Source organism: Ochotona curzoniae, unplaced genomic scaffold (genome assembly GCF_017591425.1).
Source record: "Ochotona curzoniae isolate NIBS_2020 unplaced genomic scaffold, NIBS_Ocur_1.0 contig_3255, whole genome shotgun sequence".
Taxonomy (NCBI): Eukaryota; Metazoa; Chordata; class Mammalia; order Lagomorpha; family Ochotonidae; genus Ochotona; species Ochotona curzoniae.
Window position 1 is genome coordinate 5,526,329 of NW_024465777.1, and position 22,968 is coordinate 5,549,296.

At 44.2% G+C, this 22,968-nt stretch overlaps 1 protein-coding gene across 1 annotated transcript in view; it reads left to right on the forward strand.

The window, feature by feature from the left end:
* STX12 (syntaxin 12) overlaps window positions 1–21,845 on the forward strand; it is a 37,040-nt gene extending 15,195 nt beyond the window's left edge. Inside the window, exons 3-9 of the mRNA XM_040979682.1 lie at window positions 1,648–1,747; window positions 6,707–6,844; window positions 8,952–8,995; window positions 11,134–11,239; window positions 18,364–18,436; window positions 19,109–19,191; window positions 20,336–21,845. Of these exons, the coding sequence (XP_040835616.1) occupies window positions 1,648–1,747; window positions 6,707–6,844; window positions 8,952–8,995; window positions 11,134–11,239; window positions 18,364–18,436; window positions 19,109–19,191; window positions 20,336–20,431 (640 nt within the window). The 3' untranslated portion in view covers window positions 20,432–21,845. The remainder of the gene's footprint in view (window positions 1–1,647; window positions 1,748–6,706; window positions 6,845–8,951; window positions 8,996–11,133; window positions 11,240–18,363; window positions 18,437–19,108; window positions 19,192–20,335) is intronic.
* The last annotated feature ends 1,123 nt before the right edge of the window (window positions 21,846–22,968 follow it).

A 22,968-nucleotide genomic window follows, 5' to 3' on the forward strand; every position in this document is an offset into this window, starting at 1 on the left:
ATTAGAATTAGGCAGGGGTGAACCTGGGAGCTAGTATCCCAATCCAGGTACTCCACATAGTGGCAAGGCCTCAAGTTACTTGAGCCTTCACAACTGCCTCGCAGAGACTGCATTAGCAGGAAGCTGGAGTCATTTTTCCAGTTGTTGGACCCAAGTACTTTGGTTTTGGATATGGGTATATTTGTTGTTGAGATTTGTTCATTTACTTGAAAAGTGACAGGAAAGGGGAAAAAGAGATCTTCCTATCTGCTGGAATATTCTCCAAATGCCTGCACCAGTGGAGGCTGGGTCGGGCAGAAGTCAGGAGACCAGAAATCCATCTGGGTCTGCCATATGAGTGGTAAGTGCCCAAGCATCTGGGCTGTCAGCGGCGGCTTTGCAGAAAGCTGGATCAAAAGTGGAGTAACCAGGACTCTTACTGACAGTCTGATAGGGGATGATGCATCCCAAGCACAGCTTAAGCTGCTCAATGTCTGCCCTGGGATACTGGCTTGTTAACCACTAGCTTGAACACCTGAAGACTTTAAAATGAGCCATTCAGGAAGGTTCCATCTTCATAATCTAATCAATTCCTGAAGGATTGCACCTCGTAGTACTGTTTCCTAGGGATTGGAATTTCAACATAGGAATTTTTGAGGAACACAGCATCCACTCTGCAGCATGGGGTTTCTCTGTCCTCCTTTAAAACCTGTGTAGAAAAAGCCTGAGAATAGAGACAACCATGAACAAAAAGGATTCTTTATAATTCCATTGCTTTGCAGCCCCACTTAGTGTATTACATAGTTCCTCTTTAATTTCTTTTCTCCTCTCTCTCTGTATGTATTTTAAAACTGCAAAGGGCTTCTTTGTTTCAGAGGGAATAGCCAGGAAGTCAAGCATAATGAGCAGGTAGGGAGCCATGGGTAAAGCTGAGAATGAACCAGCTTTAAGGAAGGACAGGGAGCATAGATCTTTGGAGATTGCCCCCTGGGTAGGCAGGAGGCAAGGAGGCAATGTTGTTTTTTTTTTTTTTTTTAAAGACATACTTACAGGGAGAAGGAGGGACAGAGAGAATTTTCTGCCTGCTGGTTCACTCCTCAAGTGGCCACAATGGCCAGAACTAAGCTGATCCGAAGCCACGAGTCAGGAACTTCTAGACCTCTCATGCGAGTGAAGGGTCCCAAGGAATTGGGCCATCCTCCACTGCTTTCCCAGGCCACAAGCAGGGAGCTGGATGGGAAGTGGAGCAGCTGGGACGCAAACCAACACCTTTATGGGATCCTGGCACATGAAAGGGTAGGATTTAGCCACTAAGCTATCATGCTGGACCTGAGGCAATGCTTTTAATGACCTTTTCATTCTGCCCCAGTGCCTGGATTCTGATCAGTGGCCTGTGACAAACACTGACCATGCGAAAGTCCTGGGAAGTTCAACTGGAGGGTTTTGTGAGAATTCAATGTTGAAAAGGTGAAATTTAGGTTAAGGTGGTGTTTACTCTCCTTACATTTCTTTTCTCCCCAAGAATGATGATGTCTGATCTGTGCCTCCCTCAGTCGGTGTCGCTGAGGCCGCTCAGTGATGTGAAGGGCCTGGAAGGGAGTGTGCAGGGCTGGTGTTGCTGAGCACCAAGAAGTGACAGCATCCTGAATCCTATCTTTTCTCTCTTAGACAACAGTTGCAACACTCCACAAATCAGCTGGCCAAGGAAACAAATGAATTGCTAAAAGAATTGGGGTCCTTGCCACTTCCCTTATCTGCTTCCGAACAGGTTGGTATTTTCTGTTTTATTCTGCTTATTCAGTAGGAAGACAGTGTGGAAAACAAACACAAGTTGATCCAGGTGCTGGTTGGCTCTCTTCTGTAAAGTGGTACATATGTGACCAGTGCGCCAGGACAGAGGATGTGCACCCAGTGTAGCCAAGTGCTTGGCACGTGTAGGTATTCCACAGGCCACGAGTCAGGAACTTCTGACTAGTGGCTGTTGCTGTCATTAATAGCATGTTCTCAATGTTTTACTCTATTATGATTTACTCTATTGAGTAAATCTCAATGATTTACTCTATTTGTTTGAAACAGTGAGGGAGAAAGAGGGAAATGGAGGGAAAGAGATCTTCCATCTACTGTTTTACCCCCAAAATGACTACAAAAGCAGGGATTGGATCAGGCCAAAGCCAGGAGCTTGGAACTCCCTTGGAGTCCCCAACATGAACATGGAAGGAAGGGGCCCAAGTATTTGGGTTATCTGAGCTGGATTGCCAACATCATAAACAGTGGCTTCCCTGTTACGCCACAACCCTGACCCCAAGATTTCCACTTTATTCAGTGGCCATTCAGTCATTTAAAAACACAATCTGAATAATGCAGTGATTTTGTGCATAGTTTCCTAAAGTTATGTGTGGCCCACCCTTCACAGTGGCTGCCTCATTTACCTGTAAAATGGCCTCCCTCAAGTCCTTCCTCAGGAAGACAGCCTCCATCTATGCTCGCCTGTTGTGATTCTGTTTTGCTTTTAGCTTCCAGGATATTCACTAGGGGCACTTAACTTGCACTGCTTTTCATTATTGGACATTGTAAATGTTGATACCCTGTCCCTAATGACTCTGAAAACAAAGCTTTCTGAGTTGTTTTTCAGACCATGAATCATAGATATTAGAATAGGGAATCATTTTAGTGTGTTGTGAACAGCATTTAAAAAAATGTAATGAGTAGAAAAGCTAGAATGTGTACCATGTGTTAAGGGCAGATGCTATTACAGGCAACATCTATTTCATATGTTTGTGTGAGCCTGATCCCAGGTTGTAATGTCAAATTCTTACTGGAGATCTGTTTATCAGGCAGGAGTTTTGGTTCCCACTTGCTTGAAAGAGGAGCCAAGACTGCATGCTTCATCATCGCACCACAAAGTTGTAAAAAAGGGCAGATATGTGACCTTGTGGTTAAGACACCACTTGGGGCCTGCACACCTTACCAATCCCACTGCTTTCGAGTTTCAAGTCTGGGCTGTGGCGCCTGCTGAAGGACACACTCTGGGAGACAGCCCTGTGATGGCTCAGTTATGTCCCTTCTGCCTTTGTGGGCTACCTGGATTGAGTGTCTGATTCTGAGCTTTGCCATAACCAAGCCAGCCCTGGTGTTGTGGCATTTGAGGGGCATGGACCAGAAGGAGCCTTATCCTCTCTCTCTCTCTCTCTCTACCTCCACTTCTACCTCCCTACCCTTTCATTCTCTCTTGTCTCTACCTGTCATATTAACTCTTAACTAATTAATTAGAAATATGAAAAGTATAAAATCCTAATTGGTCTTGCTCTAAAAAAAAGTCATCTTGCTATAATCACCCTTTTGTTATCAATCTGTGGGTTGTTTATTTTAATTGTTCTTCATGCTGACTTCAGTGTAAGCCAGTTCCCCCTTGCCATCCAGTATCTCCAGACAGTTCTCAAATTATCCCTTTCTTCCTCTCAGCTGCACAGCTAAGCAATATGTACTTTTTTTTTTTAATATAGTGATAGAAAGAAAGTCTACAGGTCTGCTTAAGACAGACTATTCTGAAGTGCTTCACGGTTAAGTGTAGCCTAAGCAAAATAAAAATAGAAAATTAAATCTGCTACCCCAAATTTTCTCATCTAATGTATTTGAGATGTAAGCAAAGGTTGTTTTTGGATCATGCATGCTGTTGTTCTTGTCCATTAGCTGGGGTCATTAAGCATGCAAAATAAATAAACTGCCCTCTCTGGTGAGACAACTCTGATTCCTTTCCTCCTGTTGTGCTGATTCCCTTCTTTCTTTCTTACTGTTTTGTTGTCTCATTAATTTTAGCGCCTTAGCCCATCTGTTCATGACAATCTTACACATTGTAACTCCTGCTTTCAATTTTTTGTTGTTGTTGTTGCATGCTGTCATCAGTGATCTAGTTGCCTAATCCAGTGGCCTTTTTCTGAGTGTTTACTCACTTTCCTTGTTTTCTTTGATCCTCTTGTCCATCCCATCTCCTTTATTCTTCCTGTTACTCTCTTTGGTGCGCGTACCCCGTCTGGTGACCCCCCAGGCTTCTTCTCAGCCCTCTGCCCGGGCCTTCCCCAGGCTCGGCCAATGCTCACTTTCTCTGCTGCTGTGCTGCTTCCCTCAGGAGTCCTGTCTTTTGCCAGATTCCCTGTCCCCTCAGTAATCATGACACCCACATCTTTTCCCTCCTCATCCCCTTAGCCCAAGTTTCCATCCACTTGGTCCAGGTCCTGCCCTGACATCTCCTCCTGAATATGCTGCCTTCATAAATAAATATGTGAAGTCTTGTACTGAGTTCCTCATGTCTCACCCTAAACCCTTAGATAAGCTAATTTGTAGTATTTATTATCATAAGAAGTTTGTGCTTTTTAAAAAAATCTTTATTTATTTAGAAGACACATTTTGCAGAAAGAAAAGGATAGAGTCTTCTGTCCGCTGCTTTACCCACCAATGGCCAGAACTGGGCTGATCCAAAGCTGGGAGCCAGGAGCTTGCTCTGTTTCTCCCATGTGGGTGCAGGGTCCCAAGACCTTGGACCATTCTCCACTGATTTTTCAGGCTATAAACAAGGAGCTGGATGGATGAAAATGTTTACACTAAAATATTTAAAAGAATTTGGGGATGGAGAGGTTGGGGGATGATGTCTTCATTCTCCTTATTGCTGTAATGTTTATTTAAAAATTGAAATTCCAGAATGAGGAGAAGAAGTTATTCTCCCAAGTTTGCTTTCAATATTATTGTTTTTTTCTGGTTTGGAATTTGAGTCATTCTTTTTTTTTTTTTAAGATTTATTTTATTTATTGGAAAGGCAGATATACAGAGAGGAGAGACAGAGAGGAAGATTTTCCGTCCAATGATTCACTCCCCAAGTGAGCGCAACGGCCGATGCTATGCCGATCCGAAGCCAGGAGCCTCTTCCGGGTCTCCCACGCGGGTGCAGGGTCCCAAAGCTTTGGGCTGTCCTCGACTGCCTTCCCGGGCCACAGGCAGGGAGTTGGAAGGGAAGCGGGGCTGCCGGGATTAGAACCGGCACCCGTATGGGTTCCTGGGTGTGCAAGGCGAGGACCTTAACCACTGCGCCACCGCGCCGGTCCCAGAGTCATTCTTGACTTTCATTTTCCCCTACCATAGTCACCATGTCTTAATAGTTCCTAAATTGATTCTTCATTTTTTTCCCTAAAGAGTTATTTATTTTTTATTTATTTGAAAGAGTGATAGAAAAATGATGTGACTGTTTGAAAGACTATACTATTGTTATAGAGGAAAACAGTAGGAGGGAGCGAGATGAGGAGGGTGGAAGGGGAAATCCCTGAGCCCCTGGAACTGTATCATGAAAAATAAAAGTTAAAAAAAAAAGAAAGAAAGAAAGAGTGACAGCAAGAGATGAAAAGAGAGAGAAACAGAGCGATGGATCCTCTTGTTTCCTTGCTTCCTAAATGGCTGCAGTGGCTGGAGCTGGGTCCAGGTCCTGATGAAGCCAGGAGCCTAGAATTCCATCTGCGTCTCTCACATGGGTGGTAGGGGCCTTGGTACTTGGGCCATCTTCCTCATCTTTTCCAGGCACTTTAGGAGGGCAGCTAGATGGGAAGTGAAGCAACTGGGACTTGAACTGGCACTCTGATATGGGATACCTTTATTTTGTTACCTTGAGGACCCCTCCTAAGTCCTTCTTTCTGAACCCATTACCGTGTTAAAAATCCTAAAACTATTGAAATAATCTTTGCAGTGTGTTCCCTTTTTCTATTCTACTTTATATATCATCACCAACCAGTGTTTCTAAATTATCATGTTCCCTGCTTAGCAATCTTCATTGCCCTGCAAATCTACTCCTGTCAGCACCTCCCTTGCTTTTCTAGTGTTACCTTTTAGCTGTGCTCATGAATAAACCTTTGGTTCCAGCCACACGGCCTCCTGTGAACCCTTTTTAAGATTTCTGCTGTTCTGCCTTTGTTCATGCTCTCCCCATACTTGCACAGCCTTACCCCTTCCGTTTTTTCCTGCCTTACTCCACCATCAGTGTCTGTCTCTTAAGGCTTTTTTTTTTCTACTTAATTTCTTACTGATTATTCTTGCCCCTGAACTCCTTTGATACTTACTGGATATAGCAATTATTCATAATGAGTTTACTTGTCTGTCTACAACCTTTAGCTAAAAATAGGTGATAAGCTATTTGAGGTAAAGGGTGAGTTTCTACTTCTGTATTCTCAGCAGCTGGCTAGTGCTCTGTGTGTATTTTTTGAGACATTGAAGTAGCAGATTTGATAAGGTAACCTGCATGGGACAGTCATTGTGACTCAATAGGTTAAGCCACCCATTGGTACACAAATATCCAACCTTAGAGTGTCAGTCTGATCGCAGCTGCTCTTCTGATTGGGTTTCCTGCTCCTGTGCCTGTGATGTTGTGGATGAAGCCCTCAAAAGCTTGGGTTCCTTCTACACATGTGGGAGACCCAGATGGAGGTCCTTACACCTGGCGCCAGCCTGGCTCAACCCTGCCTGTTGTTACCATTTGGAGAGTGAATCAGTGGATGAAAGATCTCTGTTTGTCTCTTCTCTCTATATAAAACTGCTTTGAAAATAAATAAATCTTAAGAAAAAATCCTGTCCTATAATTTTTTTTCTTTATTTTAAAATCTTAATGGGGAATGCTGTTGCTTTTAATGGAAATGAAAACAAGTGATACTGGGTTAACAGGAAATTTTATGTTGTTGCTGAATTTCCTCAGCGCCAGCAGAAACTTCAGAAGGAACGCCTCATGAATGACTTCTCCGCAGCCTTAAACAACTTCCAAGCCGTGCAGAGAAGGGTGTCGGAGAAAGAAAAGGAGAGCATTGCCAGGGCTAGAGCTGGGTCTCGGCTTTCAGTAAGTGGGTTCCCCAGGGGGCGTTGTTACCCTTCCTGGATGCAATGTCACAACTTGAGCGAAGTTAGTCACCTTGTGGAATCTAAAACCCTATCCATGACTTTCTCATACTGTTATGTAAACCTTGCTGGTTTATCTTATAGTTTGGATAATTGATTATTGCATGATTTCTAAAACATGTATCTGTCATTTTGAAAAGAGTGGTTCCCAGATATGTAAGTCTTAGATGTGACACACCTCATTATACAACAGAAAAAGGAAAAACATGTTACTATGGGTTTCAACAGACAACTTTTCAAACACTGGGAAGCTCTTCACAGTGTTAGATGTGGGTTTCAGAAATTCTCGATCTTTGTTTTGTTTTGCTTTTTACTTGAAATTTACATTTTTATCATTGGCAACCAATACTGTTGAGCCCCTTGAAGGGTAGACTTGGTGATTTTCAAGAAGTCTGCTATCTGAAAAGTTTCTGTGTATATCCCAAAAAGCTTATGAAAGTTTTGTAGATAAGCAAAAATGCTGTTCCCCAAAGTTGCTAGTTCAGCCTGCAACTGTAGGTCAGTTACACAGATGCTTTCCTTGGAAGCAAACATACTGCTGTACGTAGCTGAGGGAGTTCGTATGTACTACCCATTTCATTATACTGACTATTAAAATGATGTGCTTTGAGAGATCAAAATTTAATTAATCGTTTCTGTAGAAGGCTTCATCAAGGACAGCTCGGATTTTCTTTTCTCCCTGTGAGTACGTGGCAATGAGTAATACTAGTCCAGTCTGATGCCATGACTCAGCCATTTTATCCACCAGTGCTTTTGCTCCATGAGTGCAAATGTCAACACAGGAAAAAGGCGAGTAAGCATGAGTGTAATTTTAAATAATGATAAAGCAAATGAAAGGGTACACAGCTTCTTCAGTAATCCTGGAATCTCAGGTTGAAACAGTGAGATTGTATGAAACGCAGCGAGGGTGTTGGTTGAGGATGTGATGCACCGGGAACCTTCCTGCCTGTCCAGTACGGGTAGTACAAATCGAAACAACCCTTTGGAAGACATTTTGGCTGTATCTGTAGAACACTTGTACACCTTGTGACCCAGCACTTCCATCCTGGGGAACCCGTACATGTGTCTGCCGGAGTGTATGTAGGAGAATGTTCCCTGCAGTAGCACTTACAGCAGCCATTCACAAATTGAAAACATGCAGATGTCCATCAAAGGTAGAATGGATGAGCATGCTATGGTGTTCATGTACCGAGTTATTCCAGAAAGAAAATGAACAAACCACGGTTGCATTCAGCATCAGGGACACATTTGGTGTTCTCTGGAATGTGATACAAGCAAAGCATTTAAGAATGTAAGCAGTATAATTCCATTATGTAAAGTTCAGACACAGCAAATTGATATGTAACAGATGTATGTCACTGTCTTTAAACTGCAAGTCAGCGTCGTGGGTACTTAGTGGGGAAGGAGGTCTACTGGAGAGAGCATGTGGGTGGGTTTCCAGGACACTGTCAGTGTTCTTGATCTGGGGAGAAAGGAAAAACAAACAACAACAAAAAACTCACAATATTATTCTCAGTTGGCAAATTTGTAAAATTCCCTTCATTTTTGATTGTCCTCTATTGCTATCATAGGACGTTTAAGACTCTTAAATTGAAAATAGGTTTGTCTTTAGCAGTTACAGAGTAATATGTACATTAGTCAGATTTTTGAAGTGAATTTTCCACTATAATACTTAATATGCTATATTCTTGGAGAAATATTTACATTTTCTTAACCTTGCAAGAAATCAACCCTTTCCTTACCTTCCCCTATCTTCAAAAAGACTGTGGTTGTGTTTATTATTATCCTTGCTTCATACTATTTAATACAATTTCTGGTCTGGGTCCAGAGGGAAAGGACAGGCTTGCTTTCAGTCCATTTCTTGGTTAAGATAGTTTCCCAGAATCCTGTGTCATCTTCCAGATCCTGTCAAAGCCAAGAGATGTCACTTCTTTATACTGTAGCTAAGGAAACCCTTGTGTGTATGTGTGTATTTGTGTGTGCACACATATGTGTGTGTGTCTGGGATGTATTTCTGAATAACAGCAATAATACCATCTGTTTTGCAGGCGGAAGAGAGGCAAAGAGAGGAGCAGCTTGTCTCATTTGACAGGTAAAAGAGTTATTCATAGAACCAACTGGATAGTTATGATGGGAGTATATATCTTTTAAAATGATTTTTGATTTAAAAAAAAAAATCACTAGGGCTGCTGTGGCACAATGTTAAGCCACCTCTGGGGATGCTTATATTTCATTGTCAGTGTGCCGGTTCTAGTCCTGGCTTCTCATCCAGCTTCAGATTAGTGTGCTGGGAAGGCAGTGGAAGATGGCCCAAGTGCTTGGGTCCCTGCCATCAACATGGGAGACTGGGAATTCTGGTCTCCTGGCTTCAGCCATCTGGGACATAAACAAGTAGATGGAAGATCTTTGTCACTTTGCCTTTCAAAGAAATAAGTAAATCTTTTAAAAAGAAATTAATTAAAAGGAAAGTATAACAAAAGGTAGGTCTTTGGTAGGTAATAGAAAATCTACATAATAAAAATTAAAAACCATCGACTCTGTTAGGACTGTCTTAATATCTTTGGATTAGGGAAGGAGTCATTGCAGATAACATACAGATTTTTTTTTAAAGATTTATTTTTATTATTTTTTTTATTGGAAAGGCAGATATACAGAGGAGAGACAGAGAGGAAGATCCTCCGTCCAATGATTCACTCCCCAAGTGAGCGCAACGGCCGATGCTATGCCGATCCGAAGACAGGAGCCTCTTCCGGGTCTCCCACGCAGGTGCAGGGTCCCAAAGCTTTGGGCCGTCCTCGACTGCTTCCCCGGGCCACAGGCAGGGAGTTGGAAGGGAAGCGTGGCCGCTGGGATCAGAACCGGTGCCCATATGGGATCCCGGGCGTGCAAGGCAAGGACCTTAACCACTTGTGCCACCACGCCAGGCCCAACATACAGATTTTTAAGAAGCCCTGATGTCTATATGTTTCAGGGAAGACCTTGAGTCTGCAGGAGTAAGCGTGACTTCACAGGGAAGTCTAAATCACTTGACCTCTAATTCAGAGCATGTTCTCCGAAGTGCTTGTGTATAGGCCTACTCACCTTTACAAAAGGACATCTCACTTTCCCCTCCCCTCCCCTCCCCCTCTCCTCCCCTCCCCTCCCCTCTCCTCCCCTGCCCTCCCCTCCCCTGCCCTCCCCTGCTCTCCCCTCCCCTCCCCTGCCCTCCCCTCCCCTGCCCTCCCCTCCCTCCTCCTCTCCTCTCTTTTTTTCTTTTGTTCTTTCTTACTTCCTTCCCTTTTTTGATTTTTTTAGATTTATTTATTTTTATTGCTAAGATTTACAGAGAGGAGAAAGATCTTCCATCTGTTGGTTCACTCCTCAAGTGCCTGCAATAGCCGGAGTTGAGCCAATCCAAAGTCAGGGCCAGGAGCTTCTTCCGGGTCTCTCGTGTAGGTACAGGGTCCCAAGCTTTGGGCCATCCTTGACTGCTTTCCCAGGCCACAGGCAGGGAGCTGGATGGGAAGTTAGAGCATCCGGGACAAGAACTGGTGCCCATATGGGATACTGGTGCATGCAAGGCGAGGACTTTAGCCACTAGACTACTACGTTGGGCCCTGATTTATTTTATATTATTTTAAAATCAGAATTAGAGAAGGAGAGATGGAGAGAGGCCTTCCATGTGCTGGTTTAATCCTCCAAAGGCTGCAGTGGCTGCGATGGTCAGAGCTGAGTCAATCTGAAACTTGGATCCAGGAACTGTATCTGGTTTTCACTTGCAGGTCCAGGGGCCCAAGTAGTTGGGCCATTTTCCACTTTTTTTTTCAGACACATTAGCAGGGAGCTTCAGCAATGGTCCTGGGATTCTGCCTTAGAAACTTCTGCCTTTCTAGCACTTGGAGATAAAGGATGGTTTATCCATACCCTTGGAAAAGCATACAACACTGGAGTTTCAGGGTTTTTGGGGTCCAGTGTAGTAAGAGATAGGCCTTCAGTGAGTTGGTTCATGTCACTGGCTGCTTTCTTTGTCTGGCATGTCCTTGCCACTCCTCGGTGGAACTGGTGAGGAATGCTTCCCTTATAATCCTCCTTTGTTTTAGTTTTGCCCGTGTCCCCCCTGATACCAGCTCTTTGCCTCTTGACAGAAAGTGTGTGACCCTCCAGGTCTTTGTGGCAGTAGCAGTGTGTCTATAGGAGGCTTTGTTGGCTTGTTGTAGAGTGCAGAGCATTAGTGTACCTGTCTTTCTGCAGCCATGAGGAGTGGAACCAGATGCAGAGCCAGGAGGACGAGGCAGCCATCACCGAGCAGGACCTGGAGCACATCAAAGAGCGGGAGACAGCCATTCGGCAGCTTGAGGTGAGGACCGGGCCATGATTCCTGTTTGACTCAGGAGCTGTGGCCATCTGGACTCCATCCACCTGAATTTCCTCTCAGTTACCATGAAGTGAGTCATGTGTGAGATTGGCATATTATCTCAGTGTTCACTGTTAGGAGATTGGCCTTGGTGCTCAAGAGTAGCCACGATTCTTTGCTCAGTCATGTGGTCTCCTGGAGAAACACACAGAACGGAGCAGGGGAGACAGGATGTTACTGCTCGCCTGGACTTTTTCCCCAACTCAGCACCAACTCCTAGGTTAGGCAGGGCTCTTCAAGGAGCCCCTTGCTGTCGTCTGGATGGTCCATGGCAAAGGCAAACCAGAAATCTTGCTTCATTTTTATACAACCTGAAGTCAATCCCATGTTGTGGATATTACAACTTATCAGAGAAATTGGAACAGTTTTGGGGGTAAAGTTGCAGTGGAAAGGTTGTAGGCCTTTCTTAGGTAACTTAGCTTCCAACTTTATGAAGTGATCAGTAAAATACCTTTAAATTGCAGTAGTTGTCTCCTCTCTGGAGTTAGAATTCTGCCACCTCTGTGGTAAGGAGGAAAGAAACTTTCCTCCCCCTTGACCTTCGTCTGTACCAGTGTTCAGAACCCTGGCTACCTCAGCTCTCTTCTTCCACCACAAACTATTAAGTTGGACTGTGAAATTCCTGCTCCCAGATTTCTGTGATGTGCAAGAGGGTAAGAATTACTGCCCAGGCCCTTAGTATCTGGTTTTAAATGAGACAATTTATCCTCAATTTATACTATATTTTATTACCTTCAAAGATGTCATATCTTTTCTTGACTTTTTGGTGGGGGAGGGGCTTTATTTAATTTTCCTTTACTTTTTTACACTTGCTACTTCTAATCATTTTCTTAGATCTCTAACATTAGAACTAGAATTGCTGCGGGCCCAATGCGTTAATGTAGCAGCAAAAGTCCTTGCCTTGAACACACCGAGATCTCCTTATGGGCACCAGTTCTAATCCCTGTGGCCCTGCTTCCCATCCAGCTCCCTGCTTGTGGCCTGGGAAAGCAGTCGAGGACGGCCCAAAGCCTTGGGACCCTGCACCTGCGTGGGAGACCTAGAAGAAACTCCTGGCTCCTGGCTTCGGATCGGCTCAGCTCTAGTTGTCGGGGCTGCTTAGGGACTGAATCATTGGACAGAAGATCTTCTCTGTCTCTCCTCCTCTCTATATATCTGACTTTTTTTTAAAGATTTATTTGTTTTTATTGGAAAGTGAGATAAACAGAAAGGAGGAGCGATAGAGAGGAAGATCTTTCATCCGATGATTCACTCCCGATTCCCACCCATCCCAGGTCCCTGGTGTGGGGCGTGCTCCGAGGGTCCTGCTCAACTGGTTTTGACAGTTCAACAATTCTGATTTTCTGCCAATCTCGCCACTCTGAGCATGATGAGGTCATTGAAGAATCCACTAATTGAAATAGTCCATCTTAGAGTCTCCGTTTGCCCAGTTTTTCATTGCCAACATATAAGGTGGTTGATTGACTTGTTCTGTCTGCTGTCTTTTCATGGTTAGGGTTCTGGGTCTGGCAATTTGATTGGGGAGATGCCCAAAGAAACTTTGTCTGAGGTGTTCCCAGACCAGATTCTTGTATGTACTGGCAAATACAGGGCCCGCCACAGATCATCACCCCAATCAGCTGGTGGTTGCAATTGCTGGGTCAGTTCTGTTTCCATTTCTGTCTTCCACTGGAACCAATGGGTGTTACAGTCCAGTCTGGTTCTGCCCCACACACACTCAGCCCTCACATAAACCAGCGGGAGCTGCAGCCCAGTCAGAGCGACCCACAATAACCCCCCTAGGCCCACCCCCTATCCTTGTTTGCCAATATATGCAGCAGACTAGTCCAGTTTGTCCCACATCCCATTCAGCTCTCATACATGTCAATGGGTATTGAAGCCTAGTTCCATCTAAACAGCTCCACTATCCAGCCCTCATGGATGTTGTTGAGTGCCTTTCTGTCTAGCCACCCAAGACCCTGTCCTGGTTTTTGTGCCCTCCCATGGAAGTGGTAACCCAAGAGGGAGGAGCCCACTATTTCCCTCCCAGGCCACTCCCACTTCTGGATTATGCACTCTCCAGGTGGTTCTGTGATTTAACTTGACAGAATTAGCCCCCAGTGCCAGCTTCTGCCAGCTGATGCTGTGGCTAAGCCCAAACAACCCTCACCCACTCTAATTTTAGTTTGCACTAGGAGGAACAATCAGCCCAGCCTGGCTTTTCCCTGATCTAGTCCACCTGAGGCGTACAGGTGTTGTAGCCCTGCTTAGTCTGGTCTGCCCCCATCCCAGCTCATGCTCTCCAATGGGAGTAGCCGTCCAGCAGGGGAGCACCTTCATGTTCCCCACGCCGGCTCCACCCCGTCCCTTCCTGGTTCTCACGTGTGCTGGTTGGGCACTGCAGTCATCCGGTACAGGTCACCTCACCTTGGCCTTCCGTAATGTGCACTGTTTTTTTGTCGCGACAGAACCTGGTTCGACCCACACTCTGTTCTGGTACTTGGTTTTGCCAGTTGATGATGTGAACTTCAGCCTGGTCTGCCCCCGACCCATGCCAAATGTATGCCAGTGGGAAACTGTCCATGGCCTGTTCTGGGCTGTTTCCTATCATGTTTCTTGTACTTACCTGCCAGGTCTGTGTCCTGCCAGAGGAGTTGCCCAGGCTCCTCCATCAGAACCTCTCCCAATGCCAGATTTTGCGCATACCAGGGAGTCCATGAGCCAGCCCTACTCAGTTCACCTCCTGTCTTAGCAGGAACAGTGGTTTTTCCTGACTGGCCTTCAGCCCAATCTGGTTCTTACTGTAGGATGTTTCAGCTCAGCCAAGGCTTGTCCATACACACATACTGAGCTCACACATGGCTCAGTAGGAGCTGAGACCTAGCCTAGCCTGTCCTGGTCCTCCAGAGCACCAGACAGTGTTGGGGTTTAGCCCGGTTTGGTGCATCCAGTCCCAGTCCACACTTGTGTTAAGTGAGACTACAACTGTATCCTGATCAGAACACAACCCCCATTTCAGCCCATGTGCTCCTTGGTAGGAACCTCAACCCAGCTAGGGTATCCCCCTAGACCCCAACCAGGCCTGTTCCCAGCCATAGATTTTGCACATGCTGGTGGTTTGTCTGACTCAGCTTGGCACAGCCCCTCACCTGTCCTAGCCCTTGCCTTACAAATTGTGGCTTAGCGTCCCTGGCTCACGCAGACCAGTAGGTGCAAGAGCTTAGCTCAGCATGACCTGTGCTCTATCCTGATTTCTAATTTTGCTTGTGGGCTAGGTTTGCTCTGTCCTGCCTGGCCCACCCCATTCCATTACCAATCCACACATTAGCCAGTCTTTGGAGCTACTTTGCCCAGCTTGTCTGACCCCCCAGGTCTGGACCATGTGTTCACCAGCGGGAGCTATGACCCGCCAGGGGAGTTTCCCAAGTTCCTCCACTTGACCCACTCCCGGACTCAGTTCTCATACATGCCATTGGGTTTTAGGCCAGTATCCGGTATAGTCTGGCCTTCCAATTAGCCTTATATGAGCTGGTGAATGTTGCAGCCCGGCCCACTCCACACCCTATTCAGGATGCACATTCAGGTGCTGCTGCCTTGACCAGTCCAGACTGTTGTGGGTTTCTTTACCTGTGAGTGATGGCAGGCTCCTTGGTCATACCTAGTTTAGGCCTTCACCCTTTCAACTCTTGAGCTAACCAGTGGGGCTAGTATTTCCGTGGGGTTTGGCCCACACATCCCTCACAGAATCTACCCCCGAATATGGTTTTCTCGTGTGCTCCTTAATATTGGCCCTGCCTAATATTACCCGTTTCTTAATCTTTCATCATGTCAGGTAATAGGATATGATTCTGCTAGACAAGCCCCAAGCCTTAGCTTTTGCATGGACTGGTATTCGGTGGTCATCATTGTCCAGTGATTTACAAGTACTACACAGGATTTAAAGGAGTTTGATATATCAGTCTTATCCATAAAGATTGACATCCCAGAAGTACAGTGGGCTTGACATGAGATACCTAAGCAGCAATTCAAAGAACCAAAACCTGAGAGCTCCCTGGCCGGGTGGCCAGCAGGTGGAGCCTGGAGCCAAATGGCACACTGGCCACCCAGGGATAGGTCACCACGTGGATGGAGTGGCTGGAATTGGGGCTCCAAGCATGGAGACAATCCTGGCCTGGCACCCACCAGCAGCCAGCATGCTGCTGGAAGTTTAAATCCCCAGGTCCCACGTTCGCCCCCTCCCCAATCCTATCCACCACGCCATGATGACGGCGGGTGGGGCCCAGGCCCACCCAGCCTTCCAAACTTCCCCCTTCGATGTACTCACCATGAAGGGAGCTGTCTCTCCTTCCTTTAAATCTTAATAAAGGTGGATCATGTAGTTAAAGCCCTGTTGGCCAAGGATCAACTGTATTCAGCTGTGCTGTTCTGCTGGGAAGGACAGTGAGATAAGTGGAGCTAAGGAGAGGACTGTAGTGTGAAAGATGTCAGGAAAATAATCGATCACTTCACATTCAAAAGAATGAGATCCAGTTCCTTCGCTGGGGCTTGATTTTTAAATCTCATCATTTCTTACCTCTACCCAACAAACTCTGTTATACCCATGTTGGGATCTTTGCTCACTTGCTCTTTTATTTCTCTTTTTTTTAAGATTAATTAATTTATTTGAAAGTCAGATTTACAAACAGAAGGAAGAGAGAGAGAGAGAGAGAGAGAGAGAAATATCTTCCATCTCTTGATTTACAAGCAGCCATAGTGGATAGGGCTGGGCCAGGTTGAAACCAGGTGTCTGGAGCTGCTTCTAGATCTGTCAGGGTGCAGAAATCCGAACACTTTGGCCATCTTCCACTGTTTTTCCAGGAGCATTATCAGGGAATTAGAGCTGAAGTGGAGCAGCCTGATCACCAACTGCCATCCATATAGGATTCAAGTGCCATAGATAACAGATTTACATGCTGCACCTAGCACCAGCCCCATTCTTTTTAGAAACAAAATTTAAAAGAAACAGAAATTTGTTTTTCTATGTATGTTGCCTCTCCTTTGCTTTAAGACAGTTTAAGGTCCTACCTCTCCTATATGCCTTTCTATATACCATTCGTTAGTCACTTTCTGTGTAACACCCTTTCTTTCTTTCTCTTACTCATACTGTATATTTGTCACATACACATACACACCATGTCCCAGTTAGCTATGTGTACCTACAGCAGCTTGTAGACCGCCCCACTGTCATAGAACCTTGGCACATGTTTGAAATGCTACTTAATATCCCAGTCGCCCTCTGAGTCTAAGGGTTCTGATGGACCTCAGTATGTTCTCAAATGCTCCTCTCAAAATGCTGTAAGGCAATGCCCTTCTGTTAATAACCCAGGTTTCCATTGTCCTTCTGCCTGACCTTGTGGTCACACCATTAACCACTGCCCCTGAGTCAGCAAAAGCCCAAACACAGGGCATTTTACTGCTATTTGATTCTTCCATCACTGCTGGGAAAACAGCATATAATGCAGCCCTCTGAACTAATTTGTTTTTACCTTTCTCTGTCAATGTGGAAGGTTTTCAAGTAATGTGTTGTACTTTCATCCTAGAACTGCCATGTGCCAACCAAACATTTCTTTGTTGTTTAGTTGTCAGTTGATCCAAGTGACGATAGAGTCTGGTAGCTCCTCAGTCAGTTCTACAGTCAGCTGAAGGGGCAGAGAGGTTTTCTGCTTATGAGTGTCTCCTCCTTGCATTTCCCAGGCTGCACAATCCTCTCTAGACCATTTAAATTCTCTGGTGCAAAGCACCAGTAGTTGTTGCTGGGAGGCAATCACAGACTGTCATAAGACCCAGTTTAGGCTCGACTCAGAGGTAGTGCGTGTAAAACCTGTCCTTACCAACACACCAGCTTCTCTCCTTTGCTGTTTGGGCTTGGCTGATCTTACTGCTCCCCAGGTAGCATGTTTAGTATTAATTGCTTGAAGGACAGGTTTATATCCTTCTTTTATTTATTTATTTATTTCAGTATTTCTGTGGAAAAATTATGCAGTACAGAATAAAAACACAGAGCAGTTGCATGGATGGGTCGAGCCCTGCTTGCAATTGCTGTGTCCCATGTAAGAGTGATCAAGTTTTACCTCCAATTTTTTTTTTAAGATTTCTTTATTTTTATTGGAAAGTCAGATGTAGAGAGCAGGAGAGACAAGAGAAGAAAACCTTTCATTGACTGATTCGCTCCCCAAGTGGCCACAATGGCCAGAGCTGAGCTGATCTGAAGCCAGGAGCCTTCTCCTGGTGTCCCACGTGAGTGCAGGACCTTGGTCCCTCTCACCCGCTTTTCCAGGTGACAAGCAGGGAGCTGGATGGGAAGTGGGGCCATCAGGACATGAACCGGCACCTGTATGGGATCCTGGCATGTGTAAGGCAAGGACTTTAACCACTGGGCTATTGCGCCGGGCCGACTATCTAATTTTCATTTACTTCCTGCTGATACACATCCTGGGAGATGGTGAAGATGCCTCATATGGTGGACCTGGATAGCATTCCTGGTTCCTGTCGTGGCCTGGCCCAGTGCTGGCCAGGGGGTCTGAACCAGCAGATAAAAACCAGTCTCAGGCCTGGTGCCATGGCCTAGCAGCTAAAGTTCTCACCTTGACTACTCCGGGATCCCCTGTGGGCGCTGATTCTAATCCTGGTGGCCCCGCTTCCCATCCAGCTCCCTGCTTGTGGCCTGGGAGAGCAGTTGAGGATGCCCAAAGCCTTGGGACCCTACACCTGCGTGGGAGACCCAGAGGAGCTCCTGGCTCCTGGCTTTGGATCGGCTCAACTCTGACCATTGCGGTCACTTGGGGAGTGAATCATCGGATGGAAGATCTTCCCCTCTGTTTCTCCTCCTTTCTCTATATATGTCTGACTTTGCAATAAAAATAAATAAATCTTAAAAAACATTAATCTTTCTCTTACTCTTTCTCTCTTTCTCTTGCTCTGCATTTCAAATTTTAAAAAAGCAACAAAACACATTGTATTAGCCAAAACTTTCAGATAAGTAGAGGAAATGAGTCTGCTAACATGTTGCTTAGTAGTAGTTAATTTTTTTTTTTTTTGGTCTTTCTTAGGCAGACATTTTGGATGTCAACCAGATATTTAAAGATTTGGCCATGATGATCCATGATCAGGGCGATTTGATTGGTATGTATTTCTGTTACTTTTAACCTCAAGGTGAGTTGTTAGCATTTGTTGCAGTAAGACATGTCAGCTATGTAGTTAAACTTTAAGACGATTGTTTAAAGATGGTAAAATTTACTTTATTAGCACTTTTCTTAGATTATCAGTGTAAAAAAACTAAACTGAGGTTTCCATGAATACGCAGTCCCATCCATTGGTAAGTCTCTGTGTAACAGCTGTTAGCTTCCCAACTTGATTTCCAACAACTTGCACCGTTATGGGAATAGTACTTCTTTTTTTTAAAAGCTTTTTATATGGAAATAATTTCAAGTATATAAAACATAAAGATACTGCAAGGAACTCCTTTTAACCTCTACCTAGGTTTACTTTTTGTTAATATTCTACGCATTTGCTTTTTGATGTGCTCTTGTGTATATAAGAAGGAGAGCATGTATAGTTACACATTAATTTTTTTCTGAGCCATTTATAAGTGGGTTGCAGGCATCACAGCTCCTTGTCCCTAGATATTCCAGTGCTTATTTCTAAAGAATAGTGCTATTCTCTTCTCCATGCAGTAAATTCTGTTGTCTTAATTCGGGTGGGAGTAAAACAGGATCCTATAACAACAGAAATCTTCAGATCGCAGTCTTGAAACATCTGAGTGTGCCAAAGCATCCACCATCCTTCTCTTTGCAGACAGTATAGAAGCCAATGTGGAAAGCTCAGAGGTGCACGTCGAAAGAGCAACTGATCAGTTACAGCGAGCTGCTTACTACCAGGTAAAAACAAGTGCCAGAGGAAGTCACTGTGTGCTGTGGACTTCATGGCTGTCATGGTCACTGACACGTGGAGGACAGGGCAGCCTCTGGCTTAGGCTGCAGCTGAAGGCAAGCAGTCAGACTTGGAGGCCCAGTTCCACTTTATTATCTGCCTTCACTGGGAGAGCCATAAAATGTCATGAAATCATGAATAAACATATATAGAAGCCTCTGAGTTGCAAAGCTACTAACCCCATAAGCAGCATGATAGCTCAAGTATAAACGGTGGAAGGCTAATCTTGCATCCTAAATAGCTGAAATGTGCTTCCATTGAGACAGTAAGAAATACAGTTAAAGTAGCATTTAGGAGAGACAGAGAACCAACTTCAAGTGTCAGCTGTGAAGTTCTTCCACTTAGTAGTTGAAGCTCTGGCTTGACTATTCATCTGGATCTTTTATCTCAATGTGCAAATACTGTGAATGAGGTTCTTCTTGTTTCCCTTCATTTTGGTTTTGAGGGCTTTTGAGAAATAAATATCATTTTAGTGATTTTCCACGTTTCTGGAATGCCTGTGTTTTACCTGGGAATGTTCCTTAAAAATTGTGTTTAATAATAGTTTTTCTTTTAAAAACTGCATAATGACTTTGATGTCTATATACGGCTACTTGGTATTGTATGATGTTAGAATTCAGAGATGCTTATGAAGCATTGATAATAACAAAGAAGTTTATACTAAACATTAAATGAGAAAAAAGTCAAACATTATATAGTATGGTCCCTTCTATGTCCAGTAACAATATACATAGAAAAAGATCAGAAGGTGTTATAATCAAAGCATCATTACATCTGTAATTACTTCTCTGCCTGTTTTTTTCCCGATATATATTAAGTTTTATAATAGGTATCAACTTACAACATACAAAAAACAAATATTTTTGTAAATAATGCCTAATATAATAGGCTCTTTTGGAGACTAGAATTAGAGCTTGTCGTGCTGTCTAGTTCTGGTGAGAATGAGGTATGGGGAATGGGCTCTGGCTATGTGTGCATGCATAGAGTTAGTTTTGAATTATCAGGCAGTGGATTTATGAAGCATTCTTGGAGTCTTAGATGTTAAGACTTACTTATTTCATGAGTATCTTCTTCATACGTTTCTTTCCTCAGAAAAAATCTCGCAAGAAGATCTGTATCCTGGTGCTTGTCCTGGCGGTGATTATTACCGTCTTGATCATTGTTTTCGTGGTACTATATGGCAAATGAAGTGTGCTGGCTTCAAAGCCTTCCCCCACTCAGCTGTTTCCAAGGGCAAGTGTTTGTTGGAGTCTTGCCAGAACAAACTGATCACAAGAGGAGCGCCCACGCCAGATCGTCCTGTAATAACTTAGAAGCTAACTACTAACTAGTCCTTGGAATTAGTGACTTCTGGAGACAGTGTTTATCAGCTGCAGTATACATTTTATTGGTTTCACCAATTAGGAATTCATTTATGTGGATTTTGCTTTCTCTTGTATTCTGATTTCCCAGTAGTTTCCTGAAAAGGCCATTCTAAATACTCCTTTTTTTTTTGACAGATGACACTACAGACTTATAATATTGCCTTTTTATGTGTATACAAAATGTACCTTTTTACTAGTAACGAAGCTGAATTGCTTTCTGGCATGCAACATATTGGAGTTTGTCAGAAACTGTATAGTGGGCCAGGGTTTTTTATTATCTAACATTTTAATTTGGATTTCTAGAAAGCCTGTTCTCTATCAGTTTTGCAAGATTTTGGCACTGTATTTAACTGGAAAGTAAAAATTGCACATGAGATGAAGATGAAATGAGAAGGGTCCACTTAAGCTGATCAGTTGCTGGGGTACCTGTTATTAATCTGGGTTTAAAGTTGACTTCATGTTTTGCTAGCATCATCCACAAGTGATTTATCTTCTTAAACACTTCATTCATTTTGCTCTCTTTTTCAAGAAGTTAGTTTAATGAACAGTACTGTAGTCTGTGGGGTCCCTCTCCCACCCGGCCACGTTGAAAGGGAGAATTAGACTTAGCATGCTTTGGGAAAAGCAAACAGAACTTGTTTGGAATGAACCAATCTTTTTGTTGTTACGCACTTGTGGTTCTACATTCCTGGTGAATGAGGAATGTCACTGTCAAAAAGCTGCCCTCTTCCCTATAAGGAGTCCTGGGCTCTTGCAGCTGGAAGATTTTGAAGGCTGTTCTCAAGTTAGTTTAAAACTTAGTCCTGTGAACCTGTGATAAAGTAAAACAAAGGTTCATTTTTTGTAAATAATACTAGTTTGGAATAGTGATGTTAGACTTACCCTAATTTATGAACAAGATTAATCAATCTCTCCTTGCATAGTTTAGACAAAAACTGTTTGAATAAAAGATTGCTGTCTTGTAATATAAGTGTTGTTCACTTCCCTCTTTCATAGGCCTAGAACAGTTAAAGGGAACATAATCTGTCCATATTCTCACATAAATATGAGCAGGGCCCGCAATTTCAGCTCACTGTTGACGCAATTAGAAGATTTGACCTCCCTGGGTGTATTTCTATTCCTTTTAACCATTCCTCTCATCACGTCATCTTCTTGTACTAAGCAAATGTGAACGGTGGGAAACGGGCCCAGTCCTGCACCATTCCACCTACTAAATACAAATAAACTGTTTAAAACCTTTTGTAGTTAAGTTTTTATGAGTCAACACCCTAACAAGGTAAGTAGCAGACAATGTGCTGCCATGAAAAAAAAAACAAAGAAAATTCGGACTTGCAAGGAGCCTGGAGCCTGGAACCCAGAGCTCAGGGGAGGGTTTTTCCGGGTGTGTGATAGGCGTCGTCCCTTGAAATGACAGGACGGAGCTGGTGGGGTGGACCAGAGTCCAGGCAGCAGCTACAAGAAGACTCAGTGACCCAGTTCTCTGGTCACTGCCTGTATGGATCCAAATTGCAGTTGGACTTGGATACATCATTTGTAATTCACAAAAGAAAAAAAAATGTGAAAAACGATTTGAATTCGGGTAAAATAAAGTGCTTAATGTTCTGTTCTGTAATACTGTTGGTCCAGTGGTGATTGTAACATGGCCTTGGGGAGCAAATGGGAGCTGGGTCTAGAATTTATGGTCCTTGCTAAAGATATGCCAGGTGGTGCCAACAGCCTGTTCACAGAAGCCTGTTCTGGACCTTGATGACCTTTGGAAGCACCAAGTATGGTCCAAGAGAGTGGATCCTAACTATGGCTTCAACTTTAGAATTCTTTTTTTTTTTTTTACAATTTATTTATTTTGCTTGAAAGTCAATTACAGAGAGACAGAAAGGACTTTCATCTGCTAGTTTACTCCTCAATTACTCTGCTATTGCCAGAGCTGGGCCAATCCGAAGCTGGGAACCAAGATCTTCTTCAGGGTAACCCACATGGGTATAGTGCCCCAAGGCCTTGGGCCATCCTCTGATGCTACCTAGGCCATTGGTAGGAAGCTGCATCAGAGGTGGAGCCACTGTGACTTTTTAAAAAAGATTTATTTATTTTTATTGCAAAGTCAGATATATAGAGAAGAGAGAGGAAGATCTGCCTGAAGATTCACTCCCTAAGTGACCACAATGGCTGGTGCTGTGCTGATCCAAACCCAGGAGCCAGGAACTTCCTCCAGGTCTCCCACGCAGGTGCAGGGTCACAGTGCTTTGGGCTGTCCTCCACTGCTTTCCCAGGCCACTGGCAGGGAGCTGGATGGGAAGTGGAGCTACCAGGATTAGAACCAGTGACCATATGGGATCCCGGAGTGTTCAAGGTAAGGACTTTAGC